The 12,333-nt window shown below is 29.2% G+C and overlaps 3 protein-coding genes across 8 annotated transcripts; 2 read left to right on the top strand and 1 right to left on the bottom strand.

Annotated features, from left to right (window-relative positions):
- Nucleotides 1-1,073: 1,073 nt before the first annotated feature.
- Nucleotides 1,074-5,050, top strand: LOC130444883 (probable tubulin polyglutamylase ttll-15). Of its 2 annotated transcripts, XM_056780232.1 has the most exons (8): nt 1,248-1,274; nt 1,655-1,725; nt 2,123-2,451; nt 2,515-2,898; nt 2,965-3,222; nt 3,282-3,494; nt 3,673-3,886; nt 4,870-5,001. In XM_056780232.1, exons 2-8 carry the CDS (start codon nt 1,690-1,692, stop codon nt 4,978-4,980), a joined length of 1,545 nt encoding a protein of 514 aa, XP_056636210.1. In that variant the 5' UTR covers nt 1,248-1,274; nt 1,655-1,689; the 3' UTR covers nt 4,981-5,001. The 2 variants fall into 2 exon arrangements, with proteins under 2 accessions (XP_056636211.1, XP_056636210.1); XM_056780233.1 differs by lacking the exon at nt 1,655-1,725 and having other exon boundaries at nt 1,074-1,274; nt 4,870-5,050.
- A 516-nt stretch (nt 5,051-5,566) lies between these two features.
- On the bottom strand, nt 5,567-8,078 carry LOC130444882 (transmembrane protein 192). Of its 2 annotated transcripts, none has more exons than XM_056780231.1 (4): nt 7,889-8,078; nt 7,590-7,835; nt 7,100-7,528; nt 5,567-6,864 (listed from the first exon to the last, which is right to left on the bottom strand). In XM_056780231.1, exons 1-4 carry the CDS (start codon nt 7,925-7,927, stop codon nt 6,757-6,759), a joined length of 822 nt encoding a protein of 273 aa, XP_056636209.1. In that variant the 5' UTR covers nt 7,928-8,078; the 3' UTR covers nt 5,567-6,756. The 2 variants fall into 2 exon arrangements, with proteins under 2 accessions (XP_056636209.1, XP_056636208.1); XM_056780230.1 differs by having other exon boundaries at nt 7,590-7,818; nt 7,889-8,070.
- A 364-nt stretch (nt 8,079-8,442) lies between these two features.
- Nucleotides 8,443-12,280, top strand: LOC130444881 (uncharacterized). Of its 4 annotated transcripts, none has more exons than XM_056780225.1 (4): nt 8,443-10,199; nt 10,271-10,450; nt 10,570-10,635; nt 11,422-12,280. In XM_056780225.1, the coding sequence occupies exons 1-4, from the start codon at nt 10,097-10,099 to the stop codon at nt 11,592-11,594; spliced, it is 522 nt and encodes a 173-aa protein (XP_056636203.1). In that variant the 5' UTR covers nt 8,443-10,096; the 3' UTR covers nt 11,595-12,280. The 4 variants fall into 4 exon arrangements, with proteins under 4 accessions (XP_056636203.1, XP_056636204.1, XP_056636207.1 ...); XM_056780226.1 differs by having other exon boundaries at nt 8,450-10,196; nt 11,422-12,272; XM_056780229.1 differs by lacking the exon at nt 10,570-10,635 and having other exon boundaries at nt 9,297-10,196.
- Nucleotides 12,281-12,333: the final 53 nt, after the last annotated feature.

Here is a 12,333-nt window from a genome sequence, read left to right as displayed (position 1 = left end):
TTTATTTGGGGGGGCTTTGAACGGGGGAAAATTTTACAGTGGACACAAAAATCAAAATACTTGATGCCTATTGATTGCAGAAAAACTAATTGTAACATTATACAAAGTGTTGAAACGTTAACAGATATCATATAATTGACTTTAGTAGATGTTTTTAGGGGGAGCGGTTCAGCCCAAAAGCTCCCCCATTGAAGCGCATCTATATATGTCACATATAGACGTGGGTATATATGGCTAATTATTTTAACATTACAGTAGAAAAAGAAAAAACTCAAACATTTTTTATATTAAAAATTAAATTATCTGAGAATTCTATAAAAATTGAATCAAATATCTTCAATTTTCTTCTTGACTTTAGTAAATGGAAACATAATTTTCCGTATAAACTTTTTAAGGAAGTTAAATAAAGTTTTAATAATCTGAAAACAACTTAAAAATATAATTCAGTTTGTTAGTCCTCAAAACAAAAGGGTATACTTGCATGGTTTAAGAAAAAAATAGTTTTCGACAGTTTATATATAACTTTTATTATATATTTTTTTTTAATTCTGTGATCAATATTTATTTTGTGTACACCTGATAAAGTAAACAACAAAATGGTTTAAAAGGGTTGGTCGTTTTGACGATCCTGCGAGATTTAATTATTTTTGTTGCCAGGATCATTTTAATGAAAGTAAGATTCAAATTCAACTCATCCTAATATTTTATAGTAGTTAATTTTATTACGCTTTCAATTTTCAACGTGATTATATAATAATGTAAGAACTTAACCTATAAAAGGTACTAACTAATAAATAAAAACTGTGATCATCAAGCTGACAACTGACAACTATAACGTCACAACTGAAAACCAATGAGAATCGTTCTCTAAAAATTTGAAATTTTTGCGATTTTCAACTAAATATTTAGATATTATTTTTTCACTTTTAGTTAAATATTTTACTTTATGACATTATTTTATATCAAGAACTTGAAAAATTAACAAAAAAATAAACACTTTTTAAAAAATACGAAAACCTTACAGTTAGTATGCAACCAACATTACTCCATAAGAAAATGAATCAAATTAGTTTGTAGGTAACTAGGTTAAATCGCTGAAGGCGATGTATGAACTCCCCTCTTCGCCGCGTATCCAAGAATACCGTTATTCGAATAAAATTCCCATCTTCATATGATCTATCTAATCAAAGATGATCATTTTATTCTATTGAATAATATTCAAGTATCTAGTAAGTGATATGAGTCTAGTCGAAAAAGAGAATGATGATTTGCAGGTAATCGTTTTCCAAATATATTTAATCAGTACTTATATTACGAGGTGTGTTCTAATAATACTGTGACAGAAAATATTTCTTCTTGGAAATTAGAAAGTTTTTGTAATGAATAAATGGCAGTTCTAATGAATTCATCTAATTATTAAATATCTTAAACTTTTTGTTATCAAACCCAATATGCGACAGTAATTTTACTCGTACTTAACAGTTATATTTGTAATGTGATAGATTTAAAAACTTTTATGACCACGTTGTATATTATGATGATATCATACTAACCAAATTCTCTCTCTCTCTCTCTCTCTCTCCGTTCCTTTCTTCTTTCCCAACCAATGATGTTAATTCATCTTTCTAAATAAATAATATTCGATGTGTAAAAGCATGCAGTGCAGTTCCTACTATTAAAAAGTGAGAAATGAATTTAATAGAAGAAGAAAGTAAAATTTCTCAGGTGAGATTTTTTAAACTCTTGTTAATTTCTATTTTTTGGTGGATATTTCAAATTCATTATTGAGAGAAATTGTTATAAATAATTATAAAAAAAGAACAGAATTCATTTTTTCTATTTCAAGACTTTTGTACAAAAGAATAAGTTTCATTTTCATTATTTTTTTTTTTTTTTTTCGTAATTCTTGACATCTAGATTTTATAAATGTGGATTTTGATTGATAGCATATTCGAGATTTCTTTTTTCGCAACTTTCACCTGGATTACTGAACTGGGTGGACGTATAATTAACCAAATTGTCAGAATTTTGAAAACTCTTCGTCGTAGAGACTTTTAATTTTTGTGTAACACATATAATTTTGTTTTGGAAAAAATTAGATTTATTTATTCAAATCGTTTAGATTTCGCAGCAATCCAGGCCCCAGCAAAAACGGTCAATAGAAAGTAACCTCGGGCAATATACAATATTATCAGTAACATTAGGCGGAGTGGCAATTTTAACAGTGTTGGCCATAACTGCTGAAGAATGTCGACAATGTTTTATGAAATCCGCCGAATTTCAAGCACAGGAAAAAATTCAAAAGATATTCTGGGCGTACGGTAAAAACCTCGAGGGTGGACATTTGGAAGAAGTATATACAATATTAGATCGATTAGGATACAAAAAAGATGATAATTATTCCGATTGGGATCTTTTGTGGGCCCATGATTATCCTTTTACGGAGTTACGGTAATATAATAAAAAAAATATCATCTTTTCCGCTATCATCATCTAATGTAATATTTATTTCAGCTCTCAATTAATAAAATTGAAGCCACATCAAAAAGTTAATCATTTTCCCGGCATCGGACATATAACAAATAAAGTAACCCTCGCCACCAGCGGTTTAAAATATATACCCCCAGCTTTCAAATTACCAATAGACAAAGAAAAATTATTAGAATATTCGAAAAATCGTCCAAACATAACATTTGTACAGAAAGACAACGATCATAGGAATATTAAAATTAGAAAAATTTCCGACGTGGATTTAGACCGAGAAGGAACTTTTCTACAAGAGTACATAGATAAACCGTTATTAGTCAATGGACATAGATTTGATATAGGTATTTATACGATTATCACATCGGTGGAACCTCTAAGGATATACATTTACAACGGAGAAGGGCTTTTAAGGTGAATTGTCCTTTTCGAAACCTAACCTAACCTAACTGTTCGAAAACGTCTATGACTTGTTTTTAGATTTTGTCCTGATAAATATTATCCTTTCGATTCGGAACTAGTGGATAAATACGTTGTGGGAGATGATTATTTACCCGTATGGGAAGTACCGGATTTGGATTATTATTACAACCAATTGGGATTCGGTATGAAGGATAGTTTAAACGCCTACCTCAAAGCTCAGGGTAAAGATCCGAACGTCATTTGGACGCAAATAGAAGACGCCATAAGGACCGTAGTTATAGCGAAGGAACCCGCTATTGTTGATGTACTACAAAGGTAGTACTCCCAATATTTCAATTCAGCAAGATAATCATAACTATGAAATTATTTTCTAGGTACCAAACGAGAAAAAATTTCTTCGAATTGATGAGGTTCGATTTTTTGGTAGATGAAAATTTGAAAGTTTATCTTCTGGAAGCTAATATGAGTCCCAATCTATCTTCTGCGCATTATCCCCCAAACAGACTTTTATATCAACAAGTTCTCTATAACGTTTTGGGACTTGTAGGAATAGGAGAAAGCATTTACAAAAGTTCTCTAGCCGTAAGGTAATTTGAAATTTACAATTTGTTTATTTAATTCTCAACACAAGTCTAAAAATAAGTAACAACGCTAAATGACTTATTTTTCTTCCCCCTGTATTTTCGGTTTGGCAGTTTAACATTTCGTTTTTTGATTTTTCGATAAATTTTGTTTTGTTAATATATAGTTTGTCTGATTTTTTAGATCGAAATCTGAAGAAGAAATGGTAGTGTCAGATAAAACGTTGGCAGTTTTCCCTAATGCTTGTAACAGTAATACTTGCCGTTCTAGTTGTATGTCATTGGAATGTCAATTATGTAAACCTTGCCTTTCTAAAGAAACTCGTCAAAATTTAGTTGCTGCCGTCAAAGAACACCTTCACAAGTCAGATTGTAAAAGGATATTCCCTCCATCAATGGTAAATTCATTTAATATTAACGAAACAAACCGATTTGTCACCACCTTACACTTTCTAACAATAATATTGAATTAACGTTTCTTAAATTGAATTTAAAAATACAAGCAAAAGTTAAAAGAGAAGAAGAGGCCTTTTTAAAAGTGATAATCAGTCACATTCATAGATAAAATATAATAACGGACATTGTAACTGTAACGGTTTTTAAGGGTCTGGTTACACGATGCTCAATCATTGGAAGTATTCAATTCGCGAAAATTACGAAGTGGACGACATCTGTTAATTTTCTTTCAAACTTCAATAGAGGTGAACAATAAAGCCAGAATACGAACTAGTTTTGTTGTTTTATAAACAATAAAAAGTGTTATTTGAAATTTTAGTATAAATAGTAAAATAATGTACCTGTTTAAAGTGTTTTTCTAAACGTGGTAAAAGTTATAATGTTACAAGTGTACTAGTTGTTAAAATCCTATCCTAGTAGCCAATAAAAATCTAGTGCATATTTTTGGTAGTTTCGTGTAAATATTCAAGTATCTTCGTACACGAACAAATGCATTTCCAATCTTTAACTTTATCATTTAGATTAATTGTTATCTGTAGACACAAACTATTAATTGATTTTGTGTTTTAAAAACGTCTTTTAGTGGCCTACTTCTGACCCCAATATATTTTATGATGTTAAAAAGGGTTATTTCAATTTTCGTCATTTTAGACCGATTCTTAAACACAACTTTTTGTTCTAACCACACAAACACGTTTAGGTAATAACGGACATTACAAAAATAAAAAAATCATACCAAAATCATTAAAAATATATGAAAAAACTCAACAACATCAAACACCTTTTTGGGTTGCATTGTTGTTCACCACTATAGAAACCAAATGATACGTAATTTTCTCCAATAAAAGACCTGTAGAGTTACTTATTGAAATTTATGCGTTGAAGATTGGAAAAATCAATTCAATTATTTTTTTCTCATTTCAAGACCCAAGAAGAGGCAACGAAAGGAATTGATATAGATGAATACTCTCCCAAAAATAAGTTGCAGCACAAATGGTTTCAAGGAAAATGTATATTAGATGTTTCGTGGTGTTAATTAAAAACTATTGTAATGAAATTCTTGTTTATTATTGTCTAATAAAATGGGGTCCTGACAAAAATAAAATGTTCTGAACACACTGTTTAAACCATTACTCACAATTACAATGTCTGGCACGTTTACCAGACAGTTTACCTTAAGTATCTGAAGAGGATAACTTAGTTATCGAAACGCGCGACAGATAGTTTAATTGTGAGTGTTGGTGTAGTGGTAGTGTATACAGTGTGTTCAGTATGAATATCACAAACGATTCCAGAAATTCCAACTTGAAAATAAAATGCATTAGCAGAAAAACAAAGAGAAAGAAATTAGACAAGCGGTAACTTTGCAATATTTGTAAAATTAAAAGATATAATATAATAATCGGTTTAAACAAATTTATTTACAAGAAATTTGAAAGGAAATGATAGAAAACGCATATTGACTAAAGAAATGAAGTATCACAACAAAAAAGAAACGATAAAGGAGAAATTGAGAAAACGGTTAAATAAGTACCAGCACTTTAAATCCTATACATTAAAAAAATATATTTGTGTCATAAATGAATTTCCGTAGAACTTACATACAAAAAATAAAACGAAGCTTACTTTTATACGTTTATATTAGCAAAAATAATGTTACACAGTAGTATTCTATATAGTTTAATTATGATTTCAAAGTTATTTATTTACAAAATACATTATTGAGACTTCCCAACAAATTTCCTCTTCTAATAACCTTTTCTCACCGAACATCAAAAATTCAAAAAAGAACCTTCACTTTTTTACCATTTTGAATGATTAAATTCATTTTTTTTACCTAACCAAAAAATAGTTTCAATTATTCACTAAATTTATGTAATTACAACTCTGAAGGCACATAACTCTGAGATACCACAACAAAACCATCAGATCTAGTATTTGATCAATGTAAACGCAAATCAAACAATTTCAATTCCATCACCTGTAATTTTGATTTAATTTCGTTAATCGAAAAATACATATTATGAACAAGGATATTTGAAATATTATTGATCACAATTCCATAATTAGACTAAAGAATGTCGAAAACTACATTATATGATACCCACTATTCTTTCACTTGGCACAATTATTCCAACCCATTTACTTCACGGCAGTTAACGTGTTAAGTGACTTTTAACTTTGAATAGTAGGCGATTTTGTTCCTAAATAAAAAAAACTTGAGAAAATATCAGTCTAAAGTAATTTAAGCCTGCTTAAATGCTACTTAAGAGACATTTTCAAGTATAAGTATGTATATCGAAGAATGACAATGATTATTGATTATCACCATTATATACAAGCTGGTCCAGAATAATATAAAATAAGAATAGTTCTCTATGCATTTATTTTTAAATTCAATAATAAGAGACATTCAATCCTTTGGAGTGATTAATTATTCTTTATTTGGGGATTAACATGTTATTTCACTATTTATCCTACCCTGTATAATTAGTTCCATAGTAAAATCATAGAAAATGAATTTCAAAATATTTTCATCAAACTTTAATCCTTATAATCACACAAAAAATTCAAAGTCCATAGGGTTGTACCCCCTTTATTCAGTTTAAAAAAAAGTTCACGTGAAAGAAGTATCTCCATTTTAGGACTATTAGTCCTAGAAATTAATATTTACCACTGCGTATATAACGGTAATAGTAAGTTTGGATTAGAGCATTGTTATTTAAAGTTAACAAGTTAAATAAAAATTATTGGTATAAAAATAATATTTAATGATAACAAAATGCTTCTATATCACTAGGAAAATGTCTATTTAGTTTTGATTTCTTTGTGCTCGAAGTTGTTGTAGTTGGGCATTCAGTATCATTGTTTTTTCACCCAATCTTTCGTTATGCTCCTTAAGGAAATTTATATACTTTGCCTAAAATAATCAGAAATTATAATGAAAATACGATAAATTGACAATAATAAATTAATAGCAAGAGGTGATTAAAAATATGTTGAATATCTTTATAAAACACACCAAATTTATCAATAAATCCTTAAAAAAATAAGGATTCGACCAAAAACTAAAGGGATATCTTAAAAAATTAACTGATTTGGAATATTATAACTGTAAGCAAACCTGTAATTTGATCACTAGTTACGTGTCTCACCTGTTTATCTAACAAATCATATACTTTGTCTCCCAGTTGTCTGTAGCCAACTTCACTTTGAGCCAAAGAATCAGGTGAAGTAGTACTAGTCCATTCCTCTCTTTGAACATCAGGTAGAGGTTTCTGTTTGTTAAAATTTATTACTTTAGCAATGTAATTGATATTAATCCCAGCTATAACACAGAATTCCAAGGTAATAATAGCACAAAGATACGATATTGGAGATAAGCTGCCTCCTTTAATACATTTCTCAGCAAAATCGTCGGGGTAGAAATGTTGCATAAGTGCTTGTAGAAACATTAAGGTGACACTCCATAAACTTACTACATAGAATGGTAAACTTATGTGCAATTGCGTTTGTTGGTAAAAATCTAAATAACCGTTTATTTTTAAATTATGATGGTGACATTTTACAAGGCGATCGATTATCTAAAATTTAAAAAATTATATCTAAACATAATATGTGAAAAAAAACGAAACAAATACTTACAAGAGTTAAAAACCATAAACCAATGTGTAAATATATTATTACAAAATATTCTCTACATTTACTTTTCTCGTCTGGATGAATTGCAGCATAACAAATAGCTATGATAGTCAAAGCACACGAGAATATTAAATGAATACCAAACAACGGAATCGTTCTTATAGGTTTAAATACACCGTACGAGTCTAAAATTGGTTGGAGATGTTCTCTATCATCCATATTTACAGATTCGCTGAAAAATGTAGCACCCTTAAAATAAAGTATCATTAATTTTTTAGTTGAAATTATTAAGTGTATCTTACTCCTGAATTTGTATTAAAACTCCGAGATAAGCTGACCATTTTAAGTTATGTATTTCTACGATAACAGTCATATAAAATCATCATTGTACCAATTACGATAAAAATATATAAACATTTATTGTTGATTACCTCAATGCCTATTTTCATTTATGACGAATGACACATAGATAAACTAAAAATCCATCAATTTAATTTTAAAATTGTGCGAGTGATGGCGCTGCACGGAATTTTGTGTAACTTGATTAATCTTCATAGGTGTGAATCTGTTGTTATTAATGTATGAATATGCATATTGTTAATCCTGTTAATATTCTTTTTGTGTTTTCGTCACTACTTTATCAGGAATAAAGTGTAGAAATTCATAATAAAGAACTGTTATTGGATCACTGCTACTTATGCTAAAAATATTAATAGTTTGTTGATTATAAATATAGTGATGTTCAAAAAATTTTAAAAATATTTAACTCGCGAGAAGAATAAGGAAATATGTAATATATCAAGGTATCTAGAAAAATTAATGAAATTTAACAGGTAATATTATTTTCTTTTAAAAAAGAAGAAGTGGAAGACGTAAAAACTTGGTTTATTTATTTAATTGCTGCACCTTTTTATTTTTTTCACTGTGAGTTTTAAAATAAGGGACCAACATTTTGAAATCAATTCATTAACAAAAGTCTATATATCTATACTTTTTTGGATGGAATTCCAAATAATCATTACTATCGCTATATGTTTGTTGTTAATATTATGTTTCTCAATGCGTGGAATATGTTGTAAAAAGTCGCACAATTCTGTATGTGTCCGTAGGAGTAAGTATCTCGTATACCAATAGTTGGCAGAGCATGATGCACTCTTGATATGTATATAATGTAAGGAAGTCTTGTTACATAATGTATCATTTACATATTTAGCCAATATTATTTTTATATGTACTTTATGTGAAAGCTTTCGGAATTGAGAGAAAAAATGATGATTTATTGTATTTTTTCTTTTATACCTTTTATTTCCCGATTACTCCTTAACTTCATTAATAACTAATCCGAATGTATTTTGTCATTTGAATTAAATGACATTGTGCAACAAAGAGGAATATTGTTTTGAAAATGTTCAGCACAATTCATGTTGAACTGAAGCATGTGTGTTTTGAACACCTATTTCAAATACTTAAGCATTCTATTTTAAATGCTACCGTGTTTTACAGGGCGTAGCAGAACTTCCTCTATTAGTAGGTCTGCATATCAAAACACCAGACAACGTTCTAATACTTCTAGTGAGTAATTTAGTTGATGTATAAATGTTCATTGTAGTTCAAATGATTCTCATTCTGCCACTTGACACGATTTACTCCTACACACATACAGAATTTATACCTTTAAATTGAAATATATTGTACAAAACGTGAATATAACGGATTATATGTAAAACACATGTTTTCAATTAAAAACCAAGTTTATAGCGGGAATTTATTTAATATTGTCATTATTTTATTATTATTATTTAGTGAAGAAATTACAATTAAGGATGGTAATTACATATTTAAAAATTAAAATTGTCTTCTGGATGAAACATAGGAACCATTTGTGATGTTACATTTTTAATCATCCCAGTACCTTATTTTTTTCATCTCATTACACACTCACAGAATTGGTGTCGTTGTCGGTGTAGTTCAGTTTCCCTCTCAAAGACACTATATTAAAGAATCTTAAAAACGTTGTTTATTCAAATTTTTAATATAATTAATAATACCATTATGATTTTTATGAATAGTTAAATTTCTTTTTATCGTTATGAAATCGAATTTTTTATTTTCGTCATTATCATGTGATATTTTATGGTAAGCTCATAATATTGGTAAACAGAGTTAAAAAAGAAGAATACTTATCATATACGCAACTTCACAGTGTACATATTTCTCCTTTGACAAATTGTAGGTCTCAGCGATCTGTTTATATTCGAACGAATATTTGGTGTAAAATAACGAGATTATTTAGTATAATTAAATTTTTTATTAACATGATTATATCTATATCAACTTATGTACTAAGTGTTAAGTTTTTGTATCGAAATTGAACAGTTATAAACACAAATAGCAAATATAAATTGGTTTCTTTTTATTAGTCATAAATTCTTGATCCACGATCTGAAGTTGATAAATAAATAATTAATTTATCTCCCAAACCTATTATAGATAAACTAACAGTTTACAAAATGGATGTGTTTATGCCAATTGCACTGTGCGTTATTTTTATTATCTTTTTTACTATATGTGGATGGTGCTGTAAAAGAAAACGAGAGGGTACTGTATATGGTTGTGAGTATTCCAATTACGTGAAAATAATTTTTTAAAAGAAAAAAAAAACATGCTCTTAATTTTACTTGCAGATGGCCCTTCGGTCACAGTTACTACCACAACTCAGCATGTGCCATCACCACAAGTTGTACCACCTTATCCCATAGATGCTCGTCATCCCACACCCAGTAACAACCTTTCCGGTCCAGGATTTTTTAATGCACAACCACCTTATCCGATTCAAACACCAAACATGCCTTTTCCACAAACAGGTTAGTAAAATTGGAATTATAATAACCTTTTTCTATTTTCCGGTAGAGCCTAGTTTGAAAAAATTGTATGTTATTTTATTATATATAAGGCAGAACTGATATATTGTTGCTCTTACCAGTACCTCATCATTATGGTCTTCCTCCCCCCAGTATGGGTATAGAAGGTGTACGTCAATTTCAACACGGTCAGTGGGCTTAGCTTGAACTAATGCTTTTTATTGAATCACTTGTAATTATTAGTCTTGGAGTCACAATTAGGATTAGTAAATTTGTACTTTACATACTATTTTATTGTTGCTTTTTGCTTATTTCAAATACCATTACTAAGTGTGTATTTTCTTGTAAAACATAACATTGAATTGTTGAATGGATGAATATTCGATAACAGCATGTTTATATAGACATTTGACCATTTATAAGGGAAATAATAACTTAACCAACTCATTTTCTTATAATAGCTTTGTTCACCAGTCTAATTAAGAATCAGTTAAGCGACTGATAGCATGAGCATTTTGCCGTTCGTTCTTACCTCAGTTCTGAATTTTTAGTAAAAGATTTGTGTATGCATATCACATCGATCCCGTTAATTATCAATTATGTATCAGTTACAGCAGTCTCGGTTGTATGTTAGAGCACTAAAAATTCAGTTATAATCTTATTCAACATTGATTATGATTTTGTCCCTTGAACAAAGTTAATGTATTAGGTTATCCAATCCACATGATTCAATATGGTGTTTGTGGGTAAACAGTTTTCGCAGAATTTCATGAATACAAGACACGTTTGCAGAAATTTTAATGGGAAAAAAAAACAAATTCAATAAACTTGTTTGCCCAAAAACGTCATTTTAGAAAAATTGACTAAGGTCAGTCGATAATAAACAAAATTATATATTCACTTTATGTTATTTAATTGAGTTTATAATTCTTATTTGTATGTACTCGTCAAATGAATATTATAATTTTATTTAGGTATACCAAATCCAACGCCAATACCATCAGCGTATCCACCCACAACTTATTACCAAGATTATAACAGTAATCCTCCACCATACGAAGTGGCAGTGTCACAAGCACCCACTCCAGCTCCTATCGCACGAGAAGGTTATATAAAACAGGCCCCTTACAATCCGGATTACAATTAAATGTTTATATCTGTTTCAATTCGTGTATTTATATATATAAATATGTTTATCCTCATTGATTTCTCAACATTATTATGAAAAAAGTGTTTGAATGTTTTATACTTTATAGTCGAAATAAAAAGACAAAAATATTATTTTCAGTTACCATTAGGTTATTAAATGAGGGAGAGAAATTTGATATTTTCATGTGATTTAAAAGTTATTTATTTACGTTTCAGAATTCTGCGAGTTTCATCTTTTATTTTGGGCTGTTTTAGTTACGTAAACTGTTTTTTTTTGTATCTAATGCAATTAGTTAGAGCGTTTAGTTGCGGCAGGTGTATCGCACACGGTTCCGGTCCGTTTACACTCATCTTTACAACATATTGAAAATAGATCAAATGCAGCAAACACAACACGTTAAAAAAATTTGTTAAATCGTTATATTAAATATATTATTTTATTGTGTTAGTGTGCGGTTACCTACAGCATTCTGAAACTGAAAAAAATGAACAACGTTGTTTTTGAAGCTCGTCAGTTATAGCCATTGATTGTACTATGAAATATGATCATAAGTAGGTACTTAACGACAAAGAATCGTTATCTTTTGTAATTCATTTAAGAACTGATGTTATGATGCTGATAACCATTTCATTATTTATGTTTTATTTTTGTAAATTTTCCAAATAAAAGTATTGTTGTCAATTGTTAGTTTTATTTCCACAAGGAATTCATCTACTTCGAACTAATAAAAACGGTA

Source organism: Diorhabda sublineata, chromosome 6, assembly GCF_026230105.1.
Source record: "Diorhabda sublineata isolate icDioSubl1.1 chromosome 6, icDioSubl1.1, whole genome shotgun sequence".
NCBI lineage: Eukaryota > Metazoa > Arthropoda > Insecta > Coleoptera > Chrysomelidae > Diorhabda > Diorhabda sublineata.
This window is presented reverse-complemented; position numbering and strand designations above follow the sequence as displayed.

Excerpts from the sequence above, each read along its gene's own strand:
- LOC130444881 (XM_056780225.1), top strand. The coding sequence starts at position 10,097 with ATGGATGTGTTTATGCCAATTGCACTGTGCGTTATTTTTATTATCTTT. Across the intron at positions 10,451-10,569 it reads CATGCCTTTTCCACAAACAG|TACCTCATCATTATGGTCTT; the intron begins GTTAGTAAAATT and ends TGCTCTTACCAG. Across the intron at positions 10,636-11,421 it reads TGTACGTCAATTTCAACACG|GTATACCAAATCCAACGCCA; the intron begins GTCAGTGGGCTT and ends AATTTTATTTAG.
- LOC130444882 (XM_056780230.1), bottom strand. The coding sequence starts at position 7,959 with ATGACTGTTATCGTAGAAATACATAACTTAAAATGGTCAGCTTATCTC. Across the intron at positions 7,819-7,888 it reads GTTTTAATACAAATTCAGGA|CGAATCTGTAAATATGGATG; the intron begins GTAAGATACACT and ends TACATTTTTCAG. Across the intron at positions 6,865-7,099 it reads ATGATTTGTTAGATAAACAG|GCAAAGTATATAAATTTCCT; the intron begins GTGAGACACGTA and ends TGATTATTTTAG.
- LOC130444883 (XM_056780233.1), top strand. The coding sequence starts at position 1,239 with ATGAGTCTAGTCGAAAAAGAGAATGATGATTTGCAG. Across the intron at positions 2,452-2,514 it reads TATCCTTTTACGGAGTTACG|CTCTCAATTAATAAAATTGA; the intron begins GTAATATAATAA and ends TATTTATTTCAG. Across the intron at positions 3,495-3,672 it reads AAAAGTTCTCTAGCCGTAAG|ATCGAAATCTGAAGAAGAAA; the intron begins GTAATTTGAAAT and ends CTGATTTTTTAG.